Source organism: Ochotona princeps, chromosome 22, assembly GCF_030435755.1.
Source record: "Ochotona princeps isolate mOchPri1 chromosome 22, mOchPri1.hap1, whole genome shotgun sequence".
Classification (NCBI taxonomy): domain Eukaryota; kingdom Metazoa; phylum Chordata; class Mammalia; order Lagomorpha; family Ochotonidae; genus Ochotona; species Ochotona princeps.
Genome location: NC_080853.1, coordinates 24,118,478 through 24,131,508, shown reverse-complemented (window position 1 = coordinate 24,131,508; position 13,031 = coordinate 24,118,478). Strand labels below are relative to the sequence as shown.

The window sequence follows — 13,031 nt, the reverse complement described above, 5'->3', positions numbered from 1 at the left end:
GGGGGCAGGAACAGTAGCATGTCCAGGAAAAGTGGCTATCATGGGATCCTCTGGGAACTTGTCAGTGTTTCTCGCTCCCAAGAGATGCAACCTGTCTCTCCTCTCCTGGAGTATGGAGTTGCAACAAAGCTTGTGTGACTACCTTGATGGAGGTTAGGCAGCCCCTCTTTGTGGAAACAATTGCTCCTGGAGCTCCCAATGCCTGCAGAAGGAATCCCTGGGCCTGGAGCCTCTTGCTGGGGATTGCACAGGTGAACTCTCTGCTTCACAATTCCACTCATCCCGCCTCCCCAGCCATTCCTGTCAGACTCCAGATGTGTGAGTGATGCCATTCTGGATCCTCCAGATCAAGCCACTTGCCAGCTGAGTATTACCAAGTGATTTCTGTCAATGTTGGAGTAAAAGCATTGCCCAAGGCCCCAGTGCAGTGACTCAACTGGCTAATCCTCCAAGTGCCGGGATCCCATATGCACACCTGTTTATGACAAGTTCCTCCACTTCCCATCCAGCTCCCTGCTTGTGGCCTGGGAAAGCAGTGGGGGTCGGCTCAAAGACTTGGGATCCTGCACCCATGTGGGAGACCTAGAATAAGCTCCTGGCTCCTGGCTTTGGATCAGTTCAGCTCCAGCCATTTGGGGAGTGAACCAATAGATGGAAGATTGATCTTTCTCTCTCTCCTTCTCTCTGTATATCTGTCTTTCCAATAAAGATAAATAAGTCTTTTTTAAAAATAAATAAAACAATAAAAATAATCACCCATCACACCCTGCCCCAAAAGTTCTGACCCATACGATCATGAAAAACTGACAAAATTGAGTTTTGGCAATGAATTTCTTGTTTGAAGTGTGACATCTGTGACCAAAGGCAACACAGAGAGAAGAGAAAGGGAATGACATCAAGAAAAACCAAGGAGAAAACCTGCTTTTGAAAATGCCCAAAGGCGGACCTCACACACAAATGCCTCCATATTCCACAGGTGTGGCAGGAAGCTTCTGGTCTCTCAGTTCTATCTGACCACCCAGACTCCGAGACGGAAGATTAACAGAGAGACCACAAAATCAATAAAGAGAAACGGGCGAGTAAGGCAGGGTTGACATTCAGCCTCGTTCAGAGTCAGAAGGACTGGCGAGCTAAGTCAGGGATACTGAGGACAAAGTACAAAGCTCCCTTAGCAGTCAGAGGACAACAGGGCACATCTGGTCTAAAAGATGACAGGAGCTGAGTGTGATGGAGCAACGTGTAGATCATTGATTTTTCCAAAGCAGAGACCCAACCAAATGAGACAATAATTAAAGACATGCTAGAAGAAAATTTTTCTTACGTGGAAAACATGTTGTCCGACAAACTGACCACCTTCTGGCCAAAAGAGAGGGAAACGCTTGCTCAGTGGCATTCTGACAAACGTCAGAGAACGAGGCATTTCTCATTGCGTCATGAGAAAGATGGGGGTAAAATGAACAGACTTCAAAGGGAACATCACAGATTACCAACCCATGCTCCTGGGAAAGAACAAAAGAAACATCAAAACTTCCCTCACCAGCATTAAGTAACAAAAGAAAATGAAACTACACAACATTTTGGAGAAAATGTGATGATTCCATGATTATCTGCCCATCCAAATCTATTGCACCTGAAAGTAGCATAAAGCCATTCTTTTATGTGCAAGTCTAAGAAAAAAATATATTTTCTGTTTTTCTTACTTTAATGTGTAATACAAACAACTGAGACAGAAAAGAAAATCTTGAAATTCACATTAATACAAATAGAGGTAGCAAGCCTCACACATGATTTTTAAAATGCAAATCTGCATAACTTTATAGTTTGAGATTAAGTACAAAAAAATAATAATTCCTGCTACAGTAAAACTGAGGAGTTGCTGAAAATTTGGAGAGCAGTGGCAAGGGAGAAGTGCATGTTGTCCTAAGTAGCAAAGGTAATATTTCAATCTTGACTTTTATGTACCTTCCAAGCTCTGGAGAAGATGAGAGGGGAGAAGGCAAAGGGAGCAGCCGCAATGGTTAAAAGCGAGACTTATAAACCAGGATGATATACAGGGGAAAATAGAACAGTGATTTCAACTACCCTGTTGCAAGTGCATGACTGTTCCTGCACTGAATACGGGAGAACTACCCAATTAGAGTGACAACAACCATTTCTAAAGGAGAAAGGCTAGCTGTGAGTGCACGAAGAGAAGACTATGCCAGCAGTTACAACAAATGCAACGTCAATACTCAATGAGACACAGCTGGAAAGGGTGCAACTTGTGACAGCAAGTGTGGAGGTCACAGATCTGTTCACCGCTGAGCACACCTAAAGAATGGAAACAAGCATCTAAAGCATCCAGAGACTTGGTCCCCACAGGTGCTTAGCCAGAGAGATGGAGGCTGAGGGCGCACAGGATGGGCTGGTCGCTGTACAGATAACTTCAAAGAGTTCATGGGAAAATGGTGTCAGAAAGAGTAGATGGATTTGCCATCCAGTGTGGCAGGTAGGAAGCTGTAGGGATGCTTGCAGCCCATGCCAGAGTGCCAGGGGCTCAAGTCTTTACTCTCATTGACCCCTCCCCTGGAGGTGGCCCCTGTTGACCCTGATGCCCTGATGGCATAGATTGCCTTGAAGCTTTGTGGCTTGTGTCTGCTTCCACCTGGTCACTAAATCAGAGAGGTGCACTGGTAGTCGCTGGGAAATCTCAGGCTACTGTGCTGATGTATTTGGCTTTCACAAGGGTGTTCACCTGGTTTTAACTTGAATCATCATCATCTTGGTAATAGTAATTTCTGAGTCTACATAAAAACCCCAGCTCTTGCATTTCCTGAGAAATAAGATCTGACCACTACTGATGCCATCCTCGGATGTCGCAGCCAGGGCACAGGCCCTCTGGTGTGCCACAGCGTGATTGGCAAACAGGAACAGTATCACGCTGTCTTGCATTGTGTGTTCCCCATGGCTCAGCTTAACAGTAAGGAAATGTGTGTGTTCCCACTGGTGTCTGTGGGAGAAATGGGGAGACAGGACGAGAGAGACAGAGAATACATCTTTGACGAAGTGAAGAATAATCATATAACTTTTGTAAGTAAATAGTAATCCACTTCCCTCTGCTTTCTGCCTAGTCCCTCTATACACTTGAAGTTTATCTATGATCCCTGTTGTACATTTTTTAAAAAAAATTAATCATGGCTGCATTAACTTCAGTTCCATGCCTTCTTCTAGAACCTTGTACTCTTGCAAGAAGAATTTGAATCCTTCCTTCGCTCTAAAGTAGGATTTTTATGACTATCTCCATGCACACATAAGATGGAGGAGACACTTGTGGCTCCTAAGACAAGACTGGAAATGAGCTTGGAGCTCCCTGTCCTGATTCTGTTGCAGCACCTTCGCCCTTTAAACTCAGCTGCCATGTTGTAAGGAGCTTCTGCCGCAAGAAGGGGGCACTTGGACTGTGGGTGTTCTGGCAGAGAGACTCCAGCTAAGACCCAGAACACAGCCTAGATCAATGGCTGGACACAGAACAAACAAGCAGAAAACCTGACACCTTCTTGTCCTTTTGAAATACTAGCATGTTTTCTCTAGGGAAAGGATTTGATAGATTATTTAGGCCCAGATGATTTCAGATCCCCAGGCACTCCTGGCTTTTGGGTCTTCTCATTTGAAACCCTGATCCTGTGGCTCAGAGAGCAGTTTTGCCTGTGGTCTGTGTTCCTGACCTACAGAGCCAGGGAACTTGCTGTATGGTCCTTCCCCAACCCTAGGCTGCGGAGACATTGGCCGTACACTTCAGAAGAGTTGGCACTAAGTGGTCACTCCACCTGTTCCAAGTTTGTATTGTTGCACTCCACTAGGACTTGATGGGTTGTGCCTGGAGACAGAAAGAGGCGCTCCCACACTGGACGTGGCTGGGCTTCCTTTTCTGAAACAAAGCATGTCTGTGCCTCTTCTTCAGTACCTGACACACACGTCTCTCACCCTCTGCACCAGGTCCCATGCCCCACGGGGGCTGACATCAGCCAGCACCTGACGAACCGGGAGGTTCCCAACTCCAACAAACTGCGCTACACCGGCAAAGTCCCTTGCAACCTGTTCACACTCAACAGCGAGGAAGACTGCTTTAAGGCACTCACTTGGATGAGGGACAATTCCATCACCGAGGAAGGTAAAGACGTCCGTCACGGAGTGTCTTTTTCAGAACAAGCGTTTTGATTTTGGTAATGAGTCTCATTCTTCATCTAGTTCCAGTATATAATTAGTGCCTAATTAATTCCAACCAAATCATTCATCTGTCATGCTTTTGTTTTCCAGATTAATTTACAACTTGTTGTCATTTTTAGAGACCCAGCATGTTTGCTGGGGGTGGAGGGGGGTGGAAGAGAAAGGCTTCAGATAGTTTAATTATCTATAATTATTTTATTACACAAAATGAATATCCGAAGAGCAAAGCAGGACTAAAATCATTAACTAATTAAAGAATAATTTAATAAGCAAACATGTTTAGCAATTATATGGAAAATATGTCTCCCTTTGTGAAACCAAAAAGACCTATCCTAGGAGAAAAGGCCTGCCTTGGCTGGGCTCGTTTCTTTTCTTGTCCCATTGTTCTCCTCCTCAGTGCTGTGTGCGAGGTCCTTCCTTCCCACAAACACGCATATTCAAGTGACATGCAACTTTTGGAATCAAAAGCTAAAAAGCATTTGCATGAATGCCTGCACCCTGCCAGGGGGTTTTCTCAAGCACCTCCCTTGTCTTAACGCTTGGATTGCATGGAAATTGTCCTGCTGGTGGAACAACCGGGCCGGGTCTGACTACCCTTGTGTCTTGAGTAGAAACCTGGGAGTCGAGCTTTAGAGTACTCAGGGCAGGGAGCTGGGACTCCAGTCCAGGCCTTCTGTTCATCTGCAGGTGGAAAGACCATAAAGTGCTCGCAAGAGTGGGCATCAACGCTTGCAATTAAGTGTCTTCATTTATTTTAAATATAGCTAAGTGTATCTTTCAATGCAATTAACACGCTGAAATTAAATGTACCCGCTCCTGGTACCCCACGGGTTCTGCATGCTGAGATGCAACCCACAACAGATTTTGTTGCATTTTGTAGAAAAAAATGGGGGTGGGGGAGACTGGGCATTGGCAGAGCTGAGAAGATGCCACTGGGAGACACACATTCCCAGCTCCCAGCTTCAGCCCAGCCCCAGTCGTGGGCATTTGGGGATTGAATCAGCAGGTGGACCTCTCTCCCTGGCTGTCTCTGTCTCTGGCTGTGTCTTTCTCTCCTTTCCAAAAGATGTGTATGTCCTGAAGATGTACGAAGTGTGTTGTCTCATCATGATTCCAGACATATCAGCCCTCGCTTTGTGACCACCACGCCAGAAGAAATGTGAGCATCTCCCCCAACAGTCACTTTCCCCAACCCACTTTGCAGATCATTAATGATGGGAATTGGCGCTAGAGGGATGGCATTCAAGGCCAGGGTCTGCTCAAAAGAATCAAATAAATGAATAAAAACTTCACTGTATCTTCCTCATTGTGACTGGGCACCAGGCCTAGCTTCACTGACGTCAGCAGGACGACTGTTCTAGAAGGAGCTGCATCTGGGTAGCATGGGCACTGGATGCAGCTCCTAGGAGGAGGTGGACTGTCCTCTGAGTCTCTACCAGGCACACATTACCCACACATCCCAGCCCAGAGGGGAGCCCCTCCCTCCACTGTTCTGTCTGTCCAACCCCCATTCCCAAAGCATTTCACACTCGTTCCGGGATGGAGTTAAAACAACCCAAACCAAACCGCAAGTCGTTTCTGGACTCTAGACTTGGATGGCTTTCTAGAAATAAATCATCCTGCATCACTCGGTACCTGCCCCAGCCGTGGCGGATGAGTGACATCACAGGCTGACATGCAGCTTTCCAGCGCTGGTGAGACCCAGAGTGATCAGCTGGGGGTGTTTGGTAACAGAACCACCGAGAACTGACAGAAATTCACCTGCTGTTACCTCCATACTTCCCATGAAAGTGAATCGAGGGATGAAAGTAAATTTTTGTTAAAAAATGCCGTAATGGCTTGAGTTGGATACATTATTTTCATCTTTAAATACAGTTTACTGCCTTATTAAAAGTGTGTTTGTCAGAAGTCTTGCATTAAAATTCCAGTGCCTGAATCACCTCCAGAAAGCTTTTGTCTCGTTAGATCTAACATGTTCTTTTTTTCTTTATGTTGGCAGCGCACGTGGGGCAGGTCAGGCATGGGGCATGGAAATCTTAGGTTCCGATGAAAAGTTCATACTTCTTAAAAATACACTGTTTAAATGGGTGCTTATGTCACAATTTTAATGCCCTGTGAAATATTTTTTAAAAACACCTTCATCACCTAGCTGTTTACTGAACACATCTATCTAGTTAAAATGCCAGGGTAGTAAGTGCAGTGCTGGAATCACTGATTCTGAAACCAGAACCTGCCAATCCACCTGACTGCTGTGTGACCGTAGGCTCACCACTTAACACCTCTGTGGGAGATAATTCAACTTACCTCATAGGCATGTTCTAAAGGTGAATGAGGTCATGCATAACCACCATGTGTGGGTTTTTTTTTTTTATCTCTTTTTATCCAAAACAGAGAGAGAGAGAGAGAGAGAGAGAGAGAGAGAGAGAAGTATCTGTCATCCACTGGTTTACTCCTTGAATGCCTGCAACAGGCGGGGCTGGGCCAGATCAGAGCGAGGACCTGGAAGTTCTGCCCGTCTTTCTCCCATGGCTGGTAGAGAGCCAGCCTCCTGAGCCATCACCCGCTGGCTCCTGGAGTGTGCATATGGAGGCGTCTGGGGCAGAAGCAGAGCCAGGATGCAAACCCAAGGCCCTGGAATGCAGGACACAGGAATCCCAAGTGGTGTCTTAACCATCGGTTACACTCTCATTTTTCTTAAGTTTTATTTATATGAAAGGCAATATTACACAGAGAGAGAGGAGATCTTCCATCTGCTGGTTCCTTCCACAAATGGCCAAAATTGCTGGGCCAGGCCAAAGCCAGGAGCCTGGACGTCTGTGTGGATCTCCCACATGGGTCTCACGGGCCCAAGCGGTTGGGCCATCTTCCGCAGCTTTCCCAGCTGCATTAGCAGGGAATTGGATGGCTGGTGGAGCAGCCGGGACTGAGGTGAGATGCTGGTGTCGCAGGTGGCAGCTTACCTTACTGTGCCACCATGCTGGGGTTTCACTTACAATGTGCAAAAAAAGCAAAAACAATTATCTTCATTTCTGCCAGCATGTGCAGGTCTTCCTTGTGCCTCGCCATCTGCAGAGGGAAACTGACAGCTCATCCAGATGTTGATTTGCGTCCTTCTCCCTCCTCCCCAGCGGGCCTGAAGCCACTGCTCCTGTGGCGTAGCTGCCGCCCTTGCATGCTGTGCTTCAAAGGCTGCTGAAAAGAGAGGACGAGTGCTCCTTCTTGGCAGCTCCCATTCCAGGAGCCTTCACCGTTGCCTTCCTACCCGAGCCTTCCTCGGACGCCGCTTCTCCGTTCAGCTCTGTGCTCTCAGCTAATGCTAATGATTTATCCCCTAAGAGAAGCAACAGAGATTGGCCTTCCATGAAAAATGCTCTGGTCATATCCCATTCTCCTCTATTGAAAATTCACCCTGAGTGTTCTAATCATCAGTTATCGTTTGCCATTTTAAAGTAGGGCAGCTGACCTTTTACCTCTGTCACCTGCCAGATCAAGTGCAAAACTGAATCATTTCTCATCTGTCGAGCGAGTGGAACAGGAAAAAAAAAACAGTGATCAGATCTTGACAATGGAATGGAAAAAAAATTCACAAGTGGTTTTCTCATGATAGGCATTTTCGGTGAGCTTTTTGAAGATCCCTTTCTACACTGATTAAATTCATCTTTGGACTGGTGATGTGGTACAAAAGGGTAGCCACAGCTGCATCCCAGGTTTGAGCTCCCTGTTCATGTGCCTGGGGAAGCTGCAGAAGATGGCCTAAGGGATTGGGCCCCTGCCACTCACACGGAGTTCTGAGCTCCTGGCTTCAGCCTGGCCCAGCCCCAGCCATTGTGGCCATATAGAGAGCGAACCAAGAAATCTCTCTCTCTCTCTCTCTCTCTCTCTCTCTCTCTCTTTCTCTCTGTGACTGTGCCTTTCAAATAAATAAATCTTTAAAAAGAGAGAGGCGCATGGAAAATGACTGAATTCTACATTGGAGCTTCAACACTTACATATGTTTAACTAAGAAGGAATGTTGTTTTGGCACGCATGTTTTAGGGAAAAGAAGGTCTCAAGTCTGAGGTAGTTTTTGGTTCAAATTTTGGCTTTGCTGATGGTCGGCCGAGATTCCTGTTTTGTGTCAGGTAGAGGCCACGATAGTTTCAGCCGATTGCCGCCTCTCTCCCCCAAGGCAGTTGCAGCTCCCTGAGGGACGCACTCAGAGCCGTGGGGCTGCAGCATCGTAACGCACACGGAAAGGTACCTGTGACCGTCCCATAGCTGGGGACCAGGGAGCATGGGAGAATGTTCTAGACGATGTTACCCCCAGAGAAGACTTTTTATTTTTCTCTGGCTTATATTTCCTCAGCAGATAAAATGAGCCATCACACCTCATTTCCATTTGGGATTGAAATCAAATTTTATATAATTTATTCAGCCCAACCGAACAAATAACGTCGTTCATTGTGCCTTGTGAAATCCCCTTTCATACCTTTTCATAAAACAGCAAGAGAGATTCAGCGAAGTATGTGTTTTATAGGCAAATTGTTCCTGTATCTGAAAAGTAAGTGTACAACAGGTTTTTTTGAAGACTGCCAAGTCATTGTGAAGAATCACGTGTAGTAGCCCTCCCTCATTGAATAGCGTCATTTACTTAAAGCTGTTGAAACCGTGGAAGGGCTTGTATGTTTCTGCAGCATTTCTGAGAACAGGAGCACATGGTGGCGCTTGCTGCCCCTGGAAGGGAAATCTTTGCAGAACGTTTTATGACTTTGTGCTTGTAAACCAAAATGCTGTTTGTGCAGTCCTTCTAGCTGAGTCTTGACACATTAAATTCTAAAACTCAGAATCTGAATATTTATTAAAGTGTCTGTTTTAAAGCAGACTATTTATTCTCAGTCTTTCATTTTCACAAAAGGCAAACACGCACCCTCGAAATCCACCCACCTCAGGATTGGAATATTAAAATAACAATAGCATCTTGTATGCACGAATGTGTGTGTGCGTGTGTGTTTTGCCATTGTCCTTTCATCTTAGAACTTGTATTATTACAAATTTCAGTAATTTTGTTTCCTTAATAAGTATAGCAAGCAGGGAACAAAAACAAGATAAAAGGTTTTGTCCTAGACCATTCGGTGCGGCATAATTTCAACTTTCCAATGGCAGGAACATAAATGAATGTTCTACTTCTGCGTTAAAAGTACTTGACTACTTTGTGGGATGTTTTGTGCCAATTCTTGACTAAATTATCTTGGTCACCGTTGCTAGGTAACACCGCTGGCTTCCTGTGGCGGAGGGTCACAGGAGCAATTCAGCATTATTAGCATTTGACTAATAGGGGTTGGTTTTTCTTTCTTTTTCTTTTTTTGATTTCTAGACTGCATATCTTAGCACACTCCCCCTCCTTTCCTAGGGAACGTCATTGTCTACGGGAACACCATCGACACCTACACCACAGTGGAAATGCTGCTGCACTTGGGCGTGAAGGGCACCTGCATCCACATGGTGCAGCCCCCGCCCTCCTCCACTGTCACCTGCCTCAACAACTACTCAGTGGAAAGCGCAGTGGCCGAGGCGCTCAGAGCCGCTGGGGTCACGGTTCACGTGGAAGCGATCCTGGCCCAGTGGAACGATGGCCACTCCCCGGACCCCATCCACAGCGCCTCCTTCACCACACCCACCAAGCCCTTCAGGCTCCAGTGCTCAGTAAGTCATGCACGTTGCTCCCAAGGCTAGAAGGAGGGAGTAACCTCCCCGTGCAGGGACCAGGGGTGTCTTCATGAAAGGTGTCAGACAGCAGATCTTACATGCCTGGGTTTTCTGCGCATTCTGAGACCCAAGCAACAGCGGGCATTTATTAGTGTTGCGTGTCCTGGTTCAGGGCTTTGACCAGGCTCAACTGGACAGTTCCCATTCCGGGTCTTGCTTGCTGTTGAAGTCAGAGTGGTTGAGGCTGGGGTCGTTTCAAAGGCGTCTTCACTCACACCTGGCTATGGGTGCAGAGGACAACCTCAGCGGGGACTGTACCAGACTTGGAAATGAACTCCTGCTGGGATTTGCCCCTGAGAGTGAGGGTGTTAGGCTGTGCGCAGAGAAAAATGCAGACAACGATCAACGGTTGTGATATGCTTTTCAAAATGATGTCTTCTATGGACACATATCACAACTGTTGGATTTAGAAACAAAGATCAAAATGCCATTCCCCACCCCCCAAAAAAGTGATCCTGTAGGAATGTCAAGTATACCCTCAGAGGACATTGGGAAATGAGCACAAACCCTGTGTGGGGAAAGGGAAACCGCCCCCATATACCATCAAATACAGGTGTTCTGGGAGTTTCCTCTGGCCTTTGTTTCCTTGTTCAAGTTAGAATTGAAACCATGGCAAAAGTTTCTCACAGATGAATGCTCTCCAGGGCCTTTGTTTACTGCTTTGCCTGACTACTGAAGCACCATCCTGCCGCAGCTCGGGGTCAGGCAGGGGCTTGTTTCTCTGTCAGAGCCTGCCGCCTGTCTCCCCCCTGGTTTGTATCATGAAATGGCAGCCACAGTTGACATACCCCAGGTTTGGGTGTGTCTGATAAGGAACAGGCAAAGGGAACACCAGGGTGTCACCCTGTCCTAGTGTCTGCCTTGGGTAGCGATGAGCAGGGCATTTGGGGACCAACTCTGGTGGGAATGAGGACGTTGGTTATCTTGTCTACAACGATGAACCGGGGCTCCAAGTCCTAGCCCCCACCTACTCCTGTCTAGAAATGAGTCAGATGTAATCAAGTGAAGAGAAGTCCCCCTCAGGATGAACTCTGAACGATTCTCAAATGTTCGCAAATGGAGGTAGACTTGATGGCCCATAGCAGGTACCAGCCAGAATGCTGGGTGGTGACAGAGGCAGGGCTCGGAGTGAGGCAGTTACGAGCCACTAAACGACAATGGTTGCCAGAAGCCATCAGAGAGGAAAGGCAAGCTTTTAGAGGGAGTACGGCCCTGCCAACTGCTTACTTTAAGCGGTCTGACCTCCGGGACTGTAAGAGAATCAATATTTGTTATTCTGAGCTACCTAGTGGTTTGTTATCACGGCCCTAGGAAACTGAACAGATGGTGTCACAGCGTGTGTACCTGTAAGTGGTTGGCATAGGTAACATGTGGCCGTTGAAACCATCATTATTTTTACAACTGGAATCTTACATTATGCATTCTGTGTATTTTTTTTTTTAATTTTGGCTTCTTTTCCTTAGTAGAAGTGATTTTGAGATGCCACACAGTCCCCTGTGTCAATAGTTCATTCCTTTTCATAGCCGAGGATATGCCACGTTTTTGTTTATTCCTTTGCTTGTTAGGTATACTTGTCATTGTGTAGACAAGTATTTTAATTTATCTCAACTCTGTGTCTAAAGAATAGCTAGGTTCTCTGGCAGGTGAGTGTTTATTCTTTTAAGATTTTGCCGTGGGCTAGTGTTGTAGCATAGTGCATAAAGCTGCCACCTGCACTGCCAGCATCCCATTCGAATACCTGGTTGCTCCAATTCTGATCCAGCTCATTGATAATAGCCTGGGGAAAGTAGCAGAGGATGGCCCAAGTGCTTGGACCCCTACACCCAGATGGGAGACCAGGAGAAGCTCCTGGCTCCTTGCCTTGGCCTCATTCAGCCCTGGCTGCTGCAGCCCTTTAGGGAGTGAATCAGCAGGTGGAAGACCTCTGTCTCTTTGTCTCGCCCTCCCTCTCTCTTTCTAGAACTCTGCCTTTGAAACAAAGACACCTCCAATGTGATGTTGAATGAAAGTGGAGTAGACAGGGCTCCAGGCTGGGTCCTGAGCTCAAGCGAGAAGCTTCAAATTTTCTCCATGAATAGGAGCTTGCCCGGGGAGTGTTCCCTGGTCTCTGATCTGCCTGAGGAAGTGATGTTTCATTTCCAGCCTGTTCAGGGGTTTAATCATGAATGGCTGTTGAACTTTGCCAAGTAAATTTCCCATATCTCCTCAAAAACCTTTGCTCCTTCCTTCTGTTAACCCAACCAATTGCATTGATTTATTTTCCAAAGTCTTCAGCCAGCCTTGCCTTTTTGAAGCAAACCCTAGTTAGCCTCGATACATTATCCTGCAGTATATTGGATATTATGTGAAAATAGGTTTTCATCATTTTTTTCAACTAGGTTTTCTGACTCTATCTTCGAGGACTGTTGATCTATAATTTTCTGTGTGTGTAATGTTCTTGTAAGGTTCTGGTTTGAGAACATTTAATTTCTAAGAATTTAATTTCTAAGAAGCTTATAAAAGATTTTCAGTATTTCTTCCTTGATTTATAGAATTCAGCAGTGAAACAATCTGGGCATAGTTTGTATTATGGGAAGCTTTTTTGATAACATTCAGTTTCGTTTCTAGATACAAGGTTCTTGAGAGTTTAATACTCTTCATGTCAATTTTAATTAAGTTGCATTTTCCAAGGAATTTTTAAGAATTTATTTTATTTCAGAGTTACAGAGAAAGAGGGCTTCCAGCTACTGTGGCTAGGCCAGTGAATGCGAGAAGCCAGGAACTTCTTCCAGGTTTCCCAACATGGGTATAGGGATTCAAGGACTTGGGCCATCTTTTGCTTTCCCAGGCTGGGATGGAAGTTGAGCAGCCAGGACTCAAACTGGCACCCACTGAGATGCTGGCACAACAGGCGGCAGCTTAACTGACTATACCACAGCACTCATCCTGAAATGTTGTTATATTTATAAAAATCAATTTTATTTAAAATTTGTCAGCGTCAGGTGTTTCCTACCTTATGATCTTTATTATCTATTTACTGTTAGGACCTACAGCGATAACCTGTAGAAATCTTTCTGATGTTAGTGAATTGTGTCTACTTA

General features: G+C 45.9%; 1 protein-coding gene across 1 annotated transcript in view; it reads left to right on the top strand.

Annotated features, from left to right (window-relative positions):
* CFAP61 (cilia and flagella associated protein 61) overlaps window positions 1-13,031 on the top strand; it is a 184,700-nt gene that overhangs the window by 128,256 nt on the left and 43,413 nt on the right. The window contains exons 21-22 of the mRNA XM_058679390.1: window positions 3,976-4,150; window positions 9,596-9,888. Coding sequence (XP_058535373.1) covers window positions 3,976-4,150; window positions 9,596-9,888 — 468 coding nt within the window. The remainder of the gene's footprint in view (window positions 1-3,975; window positions 4,151-9,595; window positions 9,889-13,031) is intronic.